This window comes from Enhydra lutris, unplaced genomic scaffold, assembly GCF_002288905.1.
Source record: "Enhydra lutris kenyoni isolate GAN:26980312 unplaced genomic scaffold, ASM228890v2 scaffoldscaffold26, whole genome shotgun sequence".
Classification (NCBI taxonomy): domain Eukaryota; kingdom Metazoa; phylum Chordata; class Mammalia; order Carnivora; family Mustelidae; genus Enhydra; species Enhydra lutris.
Genome location: NW_019154110.1, coordinates 6958089 through 6975514, shown reverse-complemented (window position 1 = coordinate 6975514; position 17426 = coordinate 6958089). Strand labels below are relative to the sequence as shown.

The window sequence follows — 17426 nt, the reverse complement described above, 5'->3', positions numbered from 1 at the left end:
CTGGGATAGAGCCCCTCATCGGGCTCTCTGCTCGGCAGGGAGCCTGCTCCTTCCCTGCCGCGCCCCCCCCCCCCCCCCCCCCCCCCCCCCCGCGCCTGCCTTCTGCCTACTTGTGACCTGTCAAATAAATAAATGAAATCTTTTTTAAAAAAATAAACAAAACATCAAGACTCAAGCTTCTCCTCCTTTCCTTGCACACAAACTCAGAGTCTGAGCAGACAGGGAAGCTATGCTCACCCCGTCCCCCACTGCCCTGGCTCAAAGAGTCTGTGGGCTTCAGAGCAAGGGATGTGCATGAGGATGGAAGTGCGGTCCGCACATGCCCATCCCCCTGCCCGTGGCTTTTCTGGCTCACCTTCCTCTTCCATGTGGTCATAGGTGGATGGGGACAGATGGCCCAGGGGCTCCGGCCCAGCCTGGCTTAAGTGTGGGCATTAGAAACAGCACGGGAGGCTCTGAATTCGGCCTCTGTCACCTCCAGCTGGGTGGCCATGGGCAAGGAACATGAGCTCCAGTGTCTACCTGTAAATCTAGCCTTGCAGAAAACACCCTCTCTACAACCATGTCCTGAAGACTGAATGAGAGATCGTGGGTCCCCTCCTCTCTTTCTGCCTGCATGGCATCTTACCTCCTCCCACCTCAGAATGAGCCTCTTGTAAAGCCTCTGGTCTCACTCCCCACCTCCAGCGACTCCACGAATAGTCTCGTGAACTCAAATCTGCCATTGACTCTCCTGTTTAAAGCCCTCCAGCGCCCTCCCAGTGCATCCAGGATAAAGGCCAACCTTTCTCTGCCTTTAAAGCCCTCGTGACCTGACTCCAATTACCTGTGATCACTAACACACACAGTACTAAACCTCACATCAGTCTTGCCAGCTGCCTTGGCAAGCCACGGTCGTGACCCTTTCCCACACCTGTGGTCTCTGTTCTTGCTGCCTCTCTGCCCGAAATGTCCTCTTGTATCTTGCCTCTGTGGTGAACACCTGGCTGTCTTTGACACTCGAAATGACCTCTGCAGGCAGAACTGACTTCTCCCAACTAGGGGCCTATCACACCCTGTACACGGGGGTTTGTGAATTAGTTAGTCTGTTTACCTGCTGAACAGAGTGTGTGTGTGTGTGTGTGTGTGCGTGTGTGCGTGTGTGTGTGCACGCGCCCGTGGTTTATCTGGGGAAGGAGTTTCTAGCTTCTAACAGGAGATCTCAAAGGACTGACTCCATGACCCAAAAGGTTATTAAGAAGCTATTTGTCCATAAGCGACTCTTAACTCCAGGGAACAAACAGGGTTGCTGGAGGGAAGGAGGGTGGGGGATGGGGTCACCAGGTGATGGGCATTAAGGAGGGCACTGGGTGTCATATGCAACTGATGAATGACTGTCCTCTACCTCTGAAACTAATACTACACTGTATGTTTAATAATTGCATTTAAATAAAAAATTTTAAAAAGAAGCTATTTTTCTTGAGCTGGGAGCTGGTCACCGGGCCGGACACCCATCCTATGCTTTTCCGAGGGCACGGTATGCGTCAATATGCGCAGTTTAAGAAAGGTGAAGTGGTGGCCGAGTGGGCCAGACTGCTCTCATACCATCCCAACTTTGTCACACTCGATGACACATTCGCCTTTTTTTCTTGACCACTAAGGCCTCAAGGGCGGGGCGGCACCCGTGCTATCCTCCAGGCCTCAAGGGCGGGGCGGCACCCGTGCTATCCTCCAGGCCTGGCGCAGGCTCCGCCCCCCCAGCCCGCCCGGCCCGCACTTACTGCAGATCAAGGCCACGGCCATCCGCAGCAGCTTGAATTGACACTTCATGCCTGACCAGTTCTGGGGGAAAAGGAGAAAAGGCCATTAGTTCCAGACTGGTCCACACCTCTAGCGATGGATCTGACTTCCGAAAACTCAACACTGGGGCGCCTGGGTGGCTCAGGCGGTTCCACGGGCTGACTCTTGGCTTTGGGGCTCAGGTCACGATCTCAATGGTCTTGAGATCAAGCCCCTTTTCAGAGCTCCTGGCTCACCAGGGAGTCTGGTTAAAGATTTTCTCCCTCTTCCCCTCCCCTGACTCACACTTACACTCTCTCTCTCTCTCTCTCAAATAAATAAATAAATCTTAAAAAAAAAAAAAAAAAGTTGGGCGCCTGGGTGGCTCAGTGGGTTAAGCCTCTGCCTTCGGCTCAGGTCATGATCTCAGGGTCCTGGGATTGAGTCCCGCATCGGGCTCTCTGCTCTGCAGGGAGCCTGCTTCCTCCTCTCTCTCTCTCTCTCTCTCTCTCTCTCTCTCTGCCTGCCTCTCTGCCTACTTGTGATCTCTGTCTGTCAAATAAATAAATAAAATCTTTAAAAAAAAAAAGTCTCCATTAAGTCTTGAATGAGGCTGTTGTGAGCAGATCACACCAGCATGAGATTTCAGACAATCATGAACTTATTTATTATTGACAAAAAACGCTTGAGGGGCGCCTGGGTGGCTCAGTCAGTTAAGCGTCTACCTCCGGCTCAGGTCATGATCCCAGGGTCCTGGGTCAAGCCCCACATCAGGCTTCCTGCTCTGAGGAGAGCCTGCTTCTCCCTCTCCCACTCTCCCTGCTTGTGTTCCCTCTCTCACTCTCTCTCTCTGTCAAATAAATAAATAAATTCTTTTTTTAAAAAAGTGCTTGAGCTGTAGTAAAGGAGTAAGAGAATCCAGATCTAAGGAGAAGAGGGCCCTGTCCCCTCTACGTGGGCAGACCACCCCTGAGAGCGGCAGTGATTGCTGGGTCCCACATTAGCAGAAGGGATGCAGGGCAGCAAACCAAGCTAAGTCAAAGCAGAACCGTCAGGATGAAAAAGAAATCAAAATCTGGCCTATGAGACATGGATGGAGAGAAGATGCCGGGGGTCAAGCTCACTGTTGTATCAAGTGAGTCACAGTAAGGACAGGGCACATTCAGTGTAACCTGTAAGCGGAAAACTCCATAGATGAAAACTTCAGGGATTTTTTTTAAGCTCAGGATGTTTCCATTTCTAATTAGGAGATGGAATATTCCATCTTGGGGGATTGCGAGTTTCCCATCACTGAGCGGTTCAAACAGGGGCTTGACATCCCCTGGAGGAGATGCTCTACTTCTTTCCAGGCACTGGAAAAGGGGGGAACCAGATGGCCTTCAGACAAACCCCTCTTTCCCCTGAGAACCTCAGAACACTTTGAACCTCCAAAGCAGATAAACAGAGGACAATTATTCACCTTACAAAAGGATTTTTTTTTTCACTTTACAAAAGACTTCGCCACGGGGTTCCTTTGAGGAGCTCTCCCACAGCGAATTCAAAGCGCCCTTCCCTTTATACAGATCCCCCGCACACACAGAAACAAGTCTGGAATCTTCCTGGAACACATTGGCCCTAGGGAAGGAGGCAAGCGCATGCAGCCAGGGGCTTCTGCTCCCTCCCACCCACCCACTCTGGGTTTGGCGCCTGTCCCAGGTCCAGCTGAGGCACTTCTTGTGCTCCTTTGATGTCGGGGGAACACATGTGTTCAATGTTCCCGGGGCCTTGCGCCCTGGCACATACAGTAACATTTATGGGAGCTTTGGTGGAGCAAAGCAAGATGCAGGGCAACTGCCAAAAGGGGGATGAAGTCCTGCAGGAAATGCTCAGTGTCCCATCGCCTCCCTTTTCCCCAGGATTCATCACTGACCAGCAAGCCCTCATCACAGAAGGTGAGGTGGGCGACATGCGGCCCCTCTTCAGGTGGGGAAGTCTCATCTTGGCTTGCTGACATGTTCTATGCTAACAAGCAGATGGCGGACAACATTGTCACCTGCTGGTGGCTGTCCACAGAGAAGCCCCACCAGAAGACGGGGAACCAAACAGGGGCTGGTGCCCTCCACTGGATCTGGCAAACCAGCTGAACCCAGCTCAGCCGGCTGATGTTGGGCAGCCCCTCAGATCCCCCAGGATGAAATCCTAGGATGGGCAGGTGCTTGGGAGTCACCTGCCGGACCGTCTCCTCCCAAAGGTGACACCTGCCACCAGGACGCAGACAAAATGGCCCTCCCACTGCTGGGGTACCCCTGGAGCAGCCCTGGGAAGGGGGTCTAACCACTAAAAAATCCTTCCTGCTACGGTCCGGCCAGGCTTTGCCTCCCTGTGATGTCCACCCACGGATCCTAAGTCTCCCCTCAAAGTGACACCCACGTTCACAGCAGCATGAATCACAATAACCAAAAGAGTGTAGAAGCAAACCAGTGCCCACAGATCGGTGAATGGAGATACAAGGGAATAGGATGCACTTTAAGAGAAAGGAAATTATGACATATTGTAACAAACAAACCTTAAAGACATTACGCTAAGTGACATAAGCCAGTCCCAAAAGAACAAATAATGTCTGTATGAATCCACTTCTATGAGACACCTAGAGTGGTGGGAATTACAGAGACAGCAAGTAGAACGGCGCTTGCCAGGGGCTGGGGGAGAAAGGAATGGGGAGATAGATCCATTCTATGGAGAACAGATCCAGAGCTTCGGTTTGGCAAGGGGAAGAGTTCTAGAGACAGACAGTAGTGAGAATGGAGAACAGATCCAGAGCTTCGGTTTGGCAAGGGGAAGAGTTCTAGAGACAGACAGTAGGGATGACTGCCCAACAGCGAGAACGTACTCGCCACCACCAAACTGTATCCTTAAAAATGGGGAAGATGGTAAATTTGATGCTATGGTGCATTAAAATCAAACGTGATACAGTTTCCAATGTTCCTTTTCCTCCTCATAAAAACCCTCTAAATGAACATCTTCCCTAAAGACAATGTCTCTTTCACTGTGTTCTGAGTGATGATATCAGGCAAAGTCAGTCTAGAATGTGTTGGCCGCTCTGTCCTTCAGCTGAGGTCCATGCCCACTTCAGGCCCTATCTGGAGCCTGTCTTCAAAAACAGCCTCCATATCTTTGGTCTGGCGAGGCCACGGGTGAGGAGGCTCAGAACTCCTTTTTGGCTGGTGTCTTCATTTGCAAATCTGAGGTCACATTAGTACCTACCTCAACTACCTACCTCACTGAGTTGTGACAGTAAAGTGAATTCATACGCCTAAAAGCGTATGAAAAAGGACATTGCCTGGCATGGGGAAAGCATCAGGTAAATATCTGGTCTTCTCATTGAGATCTGAGGCAAAGGCAGTGGGTTTGCTCTGCCTTTCAAAGGTCAAAGGACCTCTGAAAACTTCTGAATGACCTTGGACTAGCCGGGCAGCTCCGGCCTCACCAGGCTCTCCAGGCCAGCCAGCTCCCTTTATAATCACTGCCTGGCCCTAGAGGCATTGGAATTGGCCAGGTTTGAATTCAGTCCCATCTCCAACCCTGCACTTCAAACAAGAGTCAAACAAGAGTCCAGGAGGGCTGGTTCAAGATCACAGTAAGTTAATGTTGAGCTGGGTAGGGCCCTCAGCCCAGGGCTCAGTCTGCCCACACTTCGGAGACAGGATCACGCTCTGCCTGTCCCTGCTGGCTGCTCTAGCTGCACCCAAAGCTGAGCGAATGTGGGTCAATGACTCGTCTCCCAGAAGCTGAAGGGTTACACCACAGTCACCCCTTCCCACCAGCTGCTTCGTTTCCCCCCGACCCATTATTCCCTCCAATAAAATGCACTGCAGTGAAACAACAGGAGAAAAGAGAATCTCCCCACAGCCAGCACTGCTGCTATAAATGGGGAAGCACCCGCGGCCCCGGGGAACACACATCTTTTGCAAACCCTTTTCCTGTCTTTCTCTCCCAGAGCCTGGCAGGGTGAGAAAGAACCCACCCTCAGCCAACAAGGTGGTGACCAGTCCCCTAGGCATCTCGGGATCTCACTCACCGGGCCGGTTAAGAGCACAAAGGCTGAAACCCAGGCAGGGAGCTTGATGGCTTTATATATCCTGGTAGAAACGACTTCCAGAAAACCCAGCACAAGGAAAGGGAGAACGTGACACAGATAAATTAGGGAGTGATTACTCGTCCTACCGGAGGATTTTTGTTAACAAAATGGGCCTTACAACATAGAGATCTCAGCTGTCTTTTAGACAACCATCTTTCTTGGTGCTCTGACGATAGGGTCCTGTTGCAAAAACTGAGATCTCAAACATTTTTAGGGAAACATCTATCATATGGAGCGAAGTATAAGTAAACACCTTGTATATTTAATACTGGAACTCTGGCCTGTGGGACCTAGCAAAAAGCAATTAATAAATTATTCAATTTGTGTATCTTTATACTTCTGGCATTTTTAAAAAGATTTTATTCATTTATTTATTTATTTCAGAGAAAGAAAGAGAGAGTGTGTGAGCACAAGCGGGGTTGGGGGTCATGGACAGAGGGAGAGGGAGAAGCAGGCTCCTCACTGAACAGGGAACCTGATGTGGGGCTCGATCCCAGGACCCTGGGATCATGACCTGAGCCGAAGACAGATGCCCAACCAACTGAGCCACCAAGGCGGCCATTAGAATATATTTATGAATGGGTGCCTGGGTGGTCCAGATGGTTAGGCATCTGCCTTCGGCTCAGGTCATGACCCTTGGGTCCTGGGATCGAGTCCTCCATCAGGCTCCTTGCTCCTTGTGGAGCGTGCTTCTCCCTCTGCCTCTCTCTCTCTCTCTCTCTCTGTCTCTCATGAATAAATAAATAAAACCTTTAAAAAAAAAAGAATATTTTTATCAAAAATAAGACATGCTTTCATTTAAGGCAGAATCTCTCAAACAGCCCTGAGAATAGAAACATTCAACACATTTCTATTTTGTATCTGAAGTAAAAAGGACACATTTTCTCATTGTTCTCTGCAGATAACAGGCAACACTGATAAATATTAAGAAATTACATGTATTTAAGGATCTATACACACATGCACACATATACGCACATGCAGATGTGGGCACACACGGGATCTCCCGGCATCGATCCTTTTCATGTCTTTCTCACAACGACCTTGTGGAGAAGAGGTTGCTGATGAGGGAGAAGCAAAGGAACTCATGGCTCTTAAGATGGTGACAGCAGGACTCAAATCCAGAATTTCTGACTGTCGTGCTCTTTCTCCCGTCTGTTCTGACATGGCAATTTATTGTGCGTGCGTGTACAAACACACACACACACACAGACGGACACACAGACCAAATCTTCATTTGGCAATTTAAAATACTAGCATATCTTTTAGATGGAGCCACACGGAACTGCCGATGTTTGACTGCTTCTGGCCCACAGAAACAGCCATCTTTTAGCATTTGTCCTAACACATCTTTGAAGCACTGGGCTCTGAGCTAATGTGGGTAAAGGCAGCGGCCTCTTGTTGAAAGGCAACCAATCTTTCTAATGAGAACATGAGGTATTTTTTTGTCACCATCAAATAAGCACCGCACAACTTTCTAGGGAAAGGCTCCCAGACGTCATGTCATGCTCTGGGGACTGCCAAGCTCTCAGGGGGCCAGGGAAAGAAAGCCGTGTCCTTCTAGAAGGGCGATGGACTCTCGGGTGGGACTGCTCATCTCCGCCACCACAGGCCATGGACTACTTGCCAGAAAGAAGCATAAACGGGAACAAAACGGCTTTCACCCCTCCCTCCTCAGCCGCTAGGCCTCACCCCATGGTTTTCAGGGTGCTCTGCCCACACCGCGGGAACTTGGGAGGCCTCAGGGCCGTTTCCCACGCAGCAAGGAAGGGCAAGAAGACAGGACACCTTTACAAACTCGTGTCTGCGTCTCTTAGTTGTGCTGCTCGTCCCCTCACACACATACACGTCCTGGGGGGAAGGAGGGTGTGTGAGCAGTGCTGGCCCCTACAGAAAGGAACTGGGGCAGGGGGAGGGGGAGCGGCGGAGGTGGAATTCAGGGAAAAAGCTGTGTCTGGGGAAAGCTGTGGCACTGATACAGAATGACCCATTTAAAAAGGGCCATGTGAGGCAGCCCTGTGCTGTCAGGTTCCTCAGCAGACCGGCCGTGTGTGTGCGTGCGTGCACGCACGCGCGTGTGTAATCGCACGCGCGCAAACACACATCCGCTCATCCACGCGAGCTCTCCCACACCTGCTGGCTCTCTCCAAGTGCTCACGTGAAGTTGCCAAAAGTCAGACAAGTAGCAAGTGCTGTCAGTGTCTGTCTGTCTGTCTCTCCCCTCCTCCCCCTTTCTTTCCCTCTGTCCCTCTCCTGCTCTCTCTCTGAAGGTACAAAAGGGACTCCGATGAAAAGAAAGGGATGGTGTGTTGAGCCGGGCAGGTGACAGTGGCAATAATAAAGAAGAAAAGAAGAAACACTTCAGACTGTTGTAACTCAGCATTCACACATCCGCCATGTGGGTGAACACAGCGACGGAGGAGGGAGGTGAGAACAGGAGGACCCTGGCAGGAAGCTACGCCTTCTCTAGACACTGTTCATTCATTCTTTCCTTCTTTCATTCAAAGTTTACTCAGCGGGTGGCGGGGGAGGGGGCACCCGGCTGGCTCAGTCAGCTGAGCACCTGACTCTTGATCTCGTGGGTAGTGAGTTCGAGCCCCATGCTGGGTGTAGAGATTGCTTCAAATAAAGAATTTTAGTCAGCACCAGCTACCATTTGTCCAGCCCTGTGCCAGGCACTGGGGATGAGTAAGATCTGGACCCTGCCTAGAGGCCCCCTCCTTCCAACTGCCTCTAAAATGAGGACTATGGCCTCCTCTGAGATATCAAACTGATTCCAATATAGCTTTACTTTATCTCATTTATCACCTATCATCCCATTTCACACATATAGAAACTGAGGAATAGCACAGTTAAGTAAGGTGCCCAAGATCCCTCTTCAGGAAGCAGGTAGGCAGGATTCAGATCTAGGCTGACCGTTTTCAGAGCCTGTGCTCTTAACCGTTACCCTAGAATGCCTCTCAGGAAAAGGCAAAGAAGAGCACGGGGAAGGCAGAGGCAGTGTCCCACCACAGCGAGAAGCTGGTGTAAGGGAATGACACTTGAACCATAGTCAGGAGCCCAATTCAAGTCCCGATTTTGCCACTAGGGTCAAGGATTTGTAACATTTTTTTAAGTTTTTTTTTCCTTTTTTTTTTAAAGTAGGCTCCATGCACAGCATGGGGCCCAATGAGGGGCCTGAATTCATGACCCCAAGATCACAATCTGAGCTGAGATCAGGTGTTGGATATTAAAGGGCACGTGGGTGGCTGAGACAGTTGAGTGTCTGCCTTCAGCTCAGGTCATGATCTCAGGGTCGTGGGATCGAGCCTCACATCAGGCTCCTAGCTCAGAGGGGAGTCTGCTTCTCCCTTTCCCTGTCCCTTGTCCCCGCTTGTGCTCTCTCTATCTCAAATAAATAAATAAAATCTTTTTTTTTTAAGATTTTATTTATTTATTTGACAGACAGAGATCACAAGCAGGCAGAGAGGCAGGCAGAGAAGAGGAAGGGAAGCAGGCTCCCTGCTGAGCAGAGAGCCCGATTCGGGGCTTGATCCCAGGATGCTGGGATCATGACCTGAGCCAAAGGCAGAGGCTTTAACCCACTGAGCCACCCAGGTGGCCAAATAAAATCTTTAATTAACCCACTGAGCCACCCAGGTGCCCCTAAAATCTTTAATTAAAAAAAAAAAGAGTTGCAGTCTTCCCTGCCTCCCTTTCTTTTTTTTTTTTTTTAAAGTAAACTCTAGGCCCAAAGTGGGACTTGAACTCATGACCCCAACATCAAGAGTCATGTGTTCTACCAACAAAGCCAGCCAGGAGCCCCTACTGTAACACTTTTTAAAGTCAAGTGGGAAAGGGATAGAATTAGAGAAATGGGTAATTTCATAGCTAAGAAGGAAAAAACATGAATCATATACGGAAGGGCTCTATTTGAAATAAGCCTGGAGAAAGTGAGGAGCGTCTGTGAACCCTGCTATCAGTCAGGTCTGCCTGGCATTTCTGGGCCTGAGCTGGGGAGTAGATGGGGACTGAGGCGCGGAGGGGACACCAAGATGTTGGGATGTTGGGACAGGAGGTGCTCACCATCACGATGTTAGCCAGATGGGCAGAGACGAGCGCATACACCCCTCCAGAGGAGCCCACGACTGGAGCTGTCATGTCAGCCACAGACACCGCCAAGGACCCTGGTACAAGAGAGATCAGGAATTTAAGGGTGCTGGAGTGAGTTCCCTGCCCCTGCCCCAGGCCCTCGCATCCAGCAGCCTTGGGGGTAAGGCCCCCAAAGCAAAAGTCTCCAGGTCCTCTTCCCTTTATCCCACGTTGTCCTGGAGCCCCCTAGAGGCCTCATTTATGGGGAAAAGAACCATTTTATTCAGACTTCTCCTTTTATAGGAGTTCAGTGGACAGGAGGGATCACCTGTCAGTGCAGCCTCTGCCTCACCTGGTATCGCCTCAGGGTTCTGGGCAATAATAAAATAGTAGCAGAGGGGAGCCTGGGTGGCTCAGACAGTTATGCGGCTGCTTTTGGCTCAGGTCATGATCCCAGAGTCCTGGGATCGAACCCTGCATCAGGCTCCTTGCTCGGCAGGGAGCTTGCTTCCCTCTCTGCCTGCTGTTCCCCCTGCTTGTACGCGTGCTTTCTCTCTCTCAAATAAATAAATAAAATCTTTAAAAAATAAAGAAAAAGTAGCAGAAGCAGCTGCCACGCATGAGCACCACGCATCAGACACTGGCCACGTGCTTTACGCACATCGACCGCTTTAACCCTTGGAGGATGATGACAGTGGCCACACGGCAGAGTTGAGGAGACTGAGCCCAGAGCCACTCAGTGAGAAGGGCTGGAAGCAGGATGTCCAGCTTTGCGGACACAAGGCCCATGCTCTTGGCCTCAACAGCAGCCACTCCCCAAACTGGTACAGAGGTCAACCTCCTCCACTATTGCTCCCTCTGCTGCACGTTGGCGTCTAGAAACCTGCTTCTTGACATCGCCTCCAAACTCCCTCCAATCGAGCGAAATCACAGAAGACCAACAGAATCTCCAGAGCTGGGGGGGTGGGGGTGGGGGTTTCTCTGGTGGAAAAATGCCCTTGAAAAGTCCCAGGGAAGAGAGATGATGTCATACCCTCTGGGGGGAGAGGAAGGTGGTCTGGGGGATGACAAACTTTTGTGCTGGGAGGGAAGCCGGGCAGAGAGGAGAAGGGAAATGTATTGTTCTGGTCTCATTTAAGTGTGATCAATGCTTTGGCTTCCAGAGAAGGACATGGGAGACTAAAAATAACCAGGAGGTAGAGCCCAGGGCTCAGAGGCTGGGAGGTGGCCGGCCTGCGTGAGTGTGCAGAAACCACCACTGGAAAATGCCTGCAGGCTGGAGAGCCAATTAGCCGCTGCCTGGGTGGAGACAGGAGGGACCGGCCAAACTCTGTAGCTTCTACAGATGTGGGGGGTCTGCTAGTTAGGAGGAGGCTGGGCCCAGCCCAGGAGTCGGAGAGCCTGACACCCTGAGCATGGTGAACCCCCATACCATCACCCACCTTCTCTCCCCGACATGCCCCCTTGGACTTCTCTCAAGGCTCCGGGGCTCACTGAGATCCTTCAAGTAAAAGATAGATCCCCACAGCAAATTCTGGGCCTCAAGAGGGATGTGATCTCCCAGGAAAAAGCACTGTCATGAACTGAGAAGTCCCAAGTCCTTCCCCCCTCCCAGGGTAACTATAAATCTTTCTTCTCCCCTTTTCATGCCTTCCCTCTGGCTTTAATTAGGTATTGATCTATTGTCAGATAACTTTCTTTCTTTCTTTCTTTCTTTTTTTTACTGTCTAGCCAAAGGGTCAGCCATATATAACAGAAAAAAAAAATTTCCCAGGATGGCCAACAGGCAGGGAGTGGGATCTGCATGACAAAGGATTCCCACGCTCTCCTGGAGGCCCACACAGCAAGGAAGGCTCCATTGGTTGCAGAGGGCTGGCTGCCCAAGCAGCTCATTAATTACCTTACCTCGTGGACAGAGGAAGCCCCAGCCTCATGAGGCTGGCCTCTTTCCTCTCGCAAGTCCCACTAAACCTGTCCAGCTTCTGCTCCCTCGGCCTCCCACATGCAGTGGGAGCCACCAGCGGCAGGGAGGCCGCAGGGAACCCTACACGGTCCAGGGTCCAGCCTCCCCACACTGACCCTTCTCTCACCCTACCCATGGATAGGAGACCCGACCCCAGGGTCAGGGGTCAGTTTGGGATTCTGGCGGGAGTTGGGAATGGGGGCGTGGCTGGCTAGTTCTGTGACCTTGGGCACAGCCCCTGAATTCTTTGGGCTTCAGTTTTCACATCTGTGAAATAAAAAGGTCTAAGGTTTTCTAACTTCTGAGCTGTGAAACCCTCTTTTCAAAGGAAACTTTACCCTCAATGCTACCCCATGGAGAGGAGCCCAGGGAGCCTATGGCTCAAGGGGGGTGGGGCCTGGGAAGTCACATTTGCCACCCACAGGAGGGGACGTTCCAAATCACAGATTCAAATGACCTGAACCTTGGCCTGAGATCCAGGATCTGAGGTTTGGATCTTGAACGTAACAGTCTGGAGTCACGGGTCTTCCATGGTTGGAGAAAAGATTTTCCTCAAGTGGCTGCAGATTAGCCCAGGACTCGGGAGTGGGAAAGGTCAAGTACAATTGGGGGCATGTGTGCCAGTCAACAGAGATATAAAGGCCACCCCGGGGGTGGGGGGTGGCAGGAAGCCTGGGCCAAGCCTGGGCCAAGCAGGATTCTTGACAAGCTGTTTGGAACCTAACCTCACAGTTCCATAGGACAGTTCCATAAGGCCAGTATGAATTCCCCAGAGGTCATGGGGACAGAGGACGGGGACAGAATGGCAAGCTGGAGGGCGACACACATCTTGGCACAGCACTGGGCCCAAGGACTAGTTCTAGTCGGGGCTATGTACTTTCCCTTTTTTTTTTTTTTTTTTTAAAGATTTTATTTATTTACTTGAAAGAGATCACAAGTAGGCAGAGAGGCAGGCAGAGAGAGAGAGGGGAAGCAGGCTCCCCGCTGAGCAGAGAGCCTGATGTGGGGATCGATCTTAGGACTCTGGGATCATGACCCGAGCCGAAGGCAGAGGCTCAACCCGCTGAGCCACCCAGGTGCCCCTAGGGGCTATGTACTTTCTCAAAAAAATTCTGGGTCCACACCAGCACGCAGATAAATTGGAGACTGTATCATCACGCACAGCTGTGTTAATTTTAGTCTGAAATATTTAAAGCAGGTGTTTTCCAATGTCTCCCTTGGCCATTACAAAAAAAAAAAAAAAATCCAAATAAAAATCGGCAGAACATCTACCTTTAAGCACTCTAACTCTATATTTATGTATGCAGTCTTCCATTTGTTCTACAAATATTTGTTGCTTAACGTATGCCAGACCCTGTGTGTTAGGCTCCGGGGATGCACATATGGCTTATAATCTATATAATCTATAAGAAAATCTTGCCAAAGCACCTAAAATACTGGCTTTCATGGCCATGAAATTGTCAGCTAGAAGCGAGAGACGCACTGGCCTCAAGCACTGGTTAGAAGCATGGAGCAGAGGAAGGGTCTCCACTCGCTTCCAGTACTTCTTAGTCCTTCTGAGAAAATTGAACAAGTCATTTCACCTCTCTGGACCACCTATGAAATGGGGGTGACAGGACCCACCTCATAAGACTTGGTGAATACTCAACATAAGGTACGAGAACCCTCTATCGCAGGCAGAGTACCAGACACACCTGGCAGAGGTCAGCCGCCATTGCTACAAACTGTGATGGCCTTGCCTTTGGAACATTTCCACCAGGCAGGAACTAAATGGGGGGGGGGGGCCTGGTGTCTATTAAGACCTCCCTGGGGGTGGCGGGGTGGCTCAGTGGGTTAAAGCCTCTGCCTTTGGTCCAGGTCATGATCCCAGGGTCCTGGGATCAGGCCCCGCATCAGTCTCTCTGCTCAGCAGGGAGCCTGCTTCCTCCTCTCTCTCTGCCTATTTGTGATCTCTGTCTGTCAAATAAATAAATAAAATCTTAAAAAAAAAAAAAGACCTCCCTGAGTTTCTGACAATAAATTATCTACACAAAAGGAAAAGGCCTTCCTTTTGGTTCTCATTGCACAGGGTAGTGGTTTGAAGCGCAGCCTTTGGGGGCAGGTGGCCTGGCTCTGGGCCCAGCCCCACCCCATACAACTGAGTCTCCTTGGGCAAGTCACTGAGGCACCCTAACACACAGGTTCTGTAACCTGTGACAACTGGAAAGTGCTTGTGTGGGCCTTAGGAAGGCAGGTCCTTCCTAACCACCTGGTATCCAGTCAGGATCTGGCTGTCTGTGAGTGGGCCCCACTTGCGGACGGACTCGGGATGCACACGGGGTAGAGAGGGAAGAAGGGGTGCAGGCAGATCTGCCAGCTTGGTCCTGGCGATCGATGGCACGATATATGGTGACCAGAGTGCCCTCTCTGAGTCAATGCCTCAGACAGAATCATACACGTTACATGCTGCATGATACAGCCTCACATCCGGCTGGTTAGCTGGCAAGTCCCTTTCTGTCGGTGCACCATCCCCTTCTGCACTGGTGTCCCTGGCCGGTGTCACCAGCGTGGCCTGCCTGCTGTGTGTCATCTGGTTTGGGTGAGGCCTCAGTCATCTCGAATCTGGTTTCTGTCTTCTGGGTTATCGCACTCCCATCCAATTGACCACTAACTGCAAGCGTTATGAGTGTCTTTCCTGTTCCTCGCTATTAACCATCTGGATCTCTGGGTATCTAGAGGGAGGAAACGTGGCTATAAATCTCCAGATGTCAAGACTTGGGGGAAAGGGGAGCGCGTGGGTGGCTGAGTAAGTCTGGCACACAGAGCTCCTCACAGAACCTTTTGTTCAAGGATGGGGAAGGTACAGGATGCGGGGAGAAGCCCATGGGGGGTGCTGTCCAAGGTGGCCAAGTTTTTAACCCTCCGCACACAGAGAAATGAAGAAGCTGTGCAGCCGATCTTCCACGCTGAGGGTTTCTGAACTAGCAGACCGGCCTCACAGGGGTGGATGGGGTGGGGTGGGGTGGGGTGGGACCCTTCCCTTCCGGGTTCTTGAAGCTAGATCAGTTACTCCCAGGGTCCCTGTTTGCCCGTTGTTTACAAGGTCAGCGGTGCCCTGCTCTCCTGATGACAACTTTAATGCCACTCAGAAAGGATTAAGATCTTACTTAAACATACACACAAAGCTCCCTTGGGCACAGCTGTCAAGGTGAAGAGCTGAGGCGGAAAACCTTGTGAAAAAAAAAAAAAAAAAAAAGGCCAGCTATAAAGTTGGAAACATCACGAGGGAGATCCCTCTGTTCGGAAACCCGGTTGGTGCAGACTTTCCCAGCAGAAATGCAGTTTGCTCTCCCCAGCTCACCCCAGCCCGCCTCACCTCCACCAGCGAGGGAGAGGGGGAGTCCTGCTGGCTGCAGTTCCCCCCTCCCCAGCTATCCTCAAGGTCATGGTCCTCCGCCACGTGAGCAGGATCAGTGGGGCCCCAGTCTACTTCAGCTGGCATGGGTGCTCACCACCTCTCAGGCCAGACTGTTTCCTGTCAGCAGTGGGTCAAGCAAGAGCACAGGGGCCAGCCTGGCTGAGGAGGGACCTGGCTCTCCGCCCACACTTTGGAGTCCCTGCAGGAATCTCACTGTGCCCTGCAGGGTTGACACAGCCCCTCCTATTCCACTTTGTCCCCTCCCTTTGACCTCCTAATGCCCTCCAGGCAAATCTGATTAGTTCCTTCCTAAAATCTCTAACAGGCCAAGAGAGGTTCAGGAATTATCCCGAGCTCACACAGCTTCAACATGGCAGCATAAAGATGGAAAGTCTCCTCCCCTTGCCATCCCATGCCTCTCCCTGTGGACGGCAGTCCCCTTTCCAGCCCACAGGATGGTAGGGAGATTGGTCTGGAGGACAACCCTCATGATTAGGAGCCTTGGGGATGGGGTCCGGTGTCCCTGGAAGCCTGGGACTCGCCCAAGGCCATGGGGTCTCCTCACTACCTTGGGGAAGTTTACCCCTGCGGATTCGTGGCCCACCTGCTTACCTGCCACAACACCAGCCACGTAGACAAGCCCAATACGGGTTGCTCCGTGCACCATCTCCAAGGGCACCCCCACGAGGAGCTGCAGCACCACGTTGAGTCCCAGGTGTTCTATCCTATATAGAAAGACCACACTCCATCATTCATTCATTCATTCAACAAACACTATATGCCGAGACGCAGGGAATCCAGCAATGAGTTATACCTGCTTTGAGGAGCTCATGGTCTGGGTTGGGGAGGGCGGGGGCAGGAATTACAGAGCAGACAGTCCATCTTAGAAAGATCACACCTTGCCGGCTGCCTGGGACAGGAACGGTGCAGGGCCTTGACAGTGTTTGGCAGTGTGTGCACCTGCCACAGTGTAGCGGGGGGCTAACCATGGGGAAGATCCGACAAATCCCTTGGTTGACACATGAGAAGTCAAGACTCAGAGTGGTGAACTGCCTGGCTTCAAGTCACATAACCCAGGTTCCTGATGTGCAGAATCTGCTCCACTCCCTAGGTCACAAGGCTGCCTTGGCTCACTGGTGTATATGTAAGAGATACTGGTATTTAAAGAGAAAGATGTTTTCAGGGGCGCCTGGATGGCTCAGTGGATTAAGGTCTGCCTTCAGCTCAGGTCATGATCCCAGGGTCCTGGGATCCAGCCCCGCATCCGGCTCCCTGCACAGCAAGGAGTCTACTTATTTCTCTCCCTTTGCCCCTCCCCCTGCCTGTGCTCTCTCTCAAATAAAGTCTTAAAAAAAAAAAAAGACGTTTTCAGAACAAATGTAAGCATTAGTGATATCTCTTAGAACTTAATTCTTGGGGCGCCTGGGTGGCTCAGTGGGTTAAAGCCTCTGCCTTCGGCTCGGGTTGTGATCCCGGAGTCCTGGGATCGAGCCCCGCATCAGGCTCTCTGCTCGGCAGGGAGCCTGCTTCCTCCTCTCTCTCTGCCTGCCTCTGCCTACTTGTGATCTCTCTCTCTGTCAAATAAATAAAATGTTTTTTAAAAAAAAAAAAGAACTTAATTCTTTTTTTTTTTAAGATTTTATTTTAATTTATTTATTTAACAGACAGAGATCACAAGTAGGCATAGAGGCAGGCGGAGAGAGAGAGAGGAGGAAGGAGGCTCCCCGCTAAGCAGAGAGCCCGACGCGGGGCTCGATCCCAGGACCCGGGATCACGACCCGAGCCGAAGGCAGAGGCCTTAACCCACTGAGCCACGCAGGCGCCCCAGAACTTAATTCTTTTTTAAAAAGATTTTATTTATTTATTTGACAGAGAGAGAAAGAGAGAGAGGGAGCGAGCACAAGCAGGGGAGCAGGAGAAGCAAGCCCAATGCAGGGCTCCATTCCAGGACCCTGGGATCATGACCTGATTTGAAGGCAGCCGTTTAACCGACTGAGCCACCCAGGTGCCCCTAGAACTTAATAATTCAAAATTATCCCTAAAGATCTCATAGGGGAAGCTTCTCCCTCTTGGTGTGAGAAGGGACCCAACCTACTCCCAAAATCCCAGGGCTGGCTTTC

At 51.2% G+C, this 17426-nt stretch overlaps 1 protein-coding gene across 1 annotated transcript in view; it reads right to left on the bottom strand.

The window, feature by feature from the left end:
* LOC111151765 (rhomboid like 3) overlaps positions 1 to 17426 on the bottom strand; it is a 47321-nt gene that overhangs the window by 1623 nt on the left and 28272 nt on the right. Inside the window, exons 6-8 of the mRNA XM_022509949.1 lie at positions 15919 to 16031; positions 9941 to 10041; positions 1761 to 1821 (exon numbers count right to left, since the gene is read on the bottom strand). Of these exons, the coding sequence (XP_022365657.1) occupies positions 1761 to 1821; positions 9941 to 10041; positions 15919 to 16031 (275 nt within the window). The remainder of the gene's footprint in view (positions 1 to 1760; positions 1822 to 9940; positions 10042 to 15918; positions 16032 to 17426) is intronic.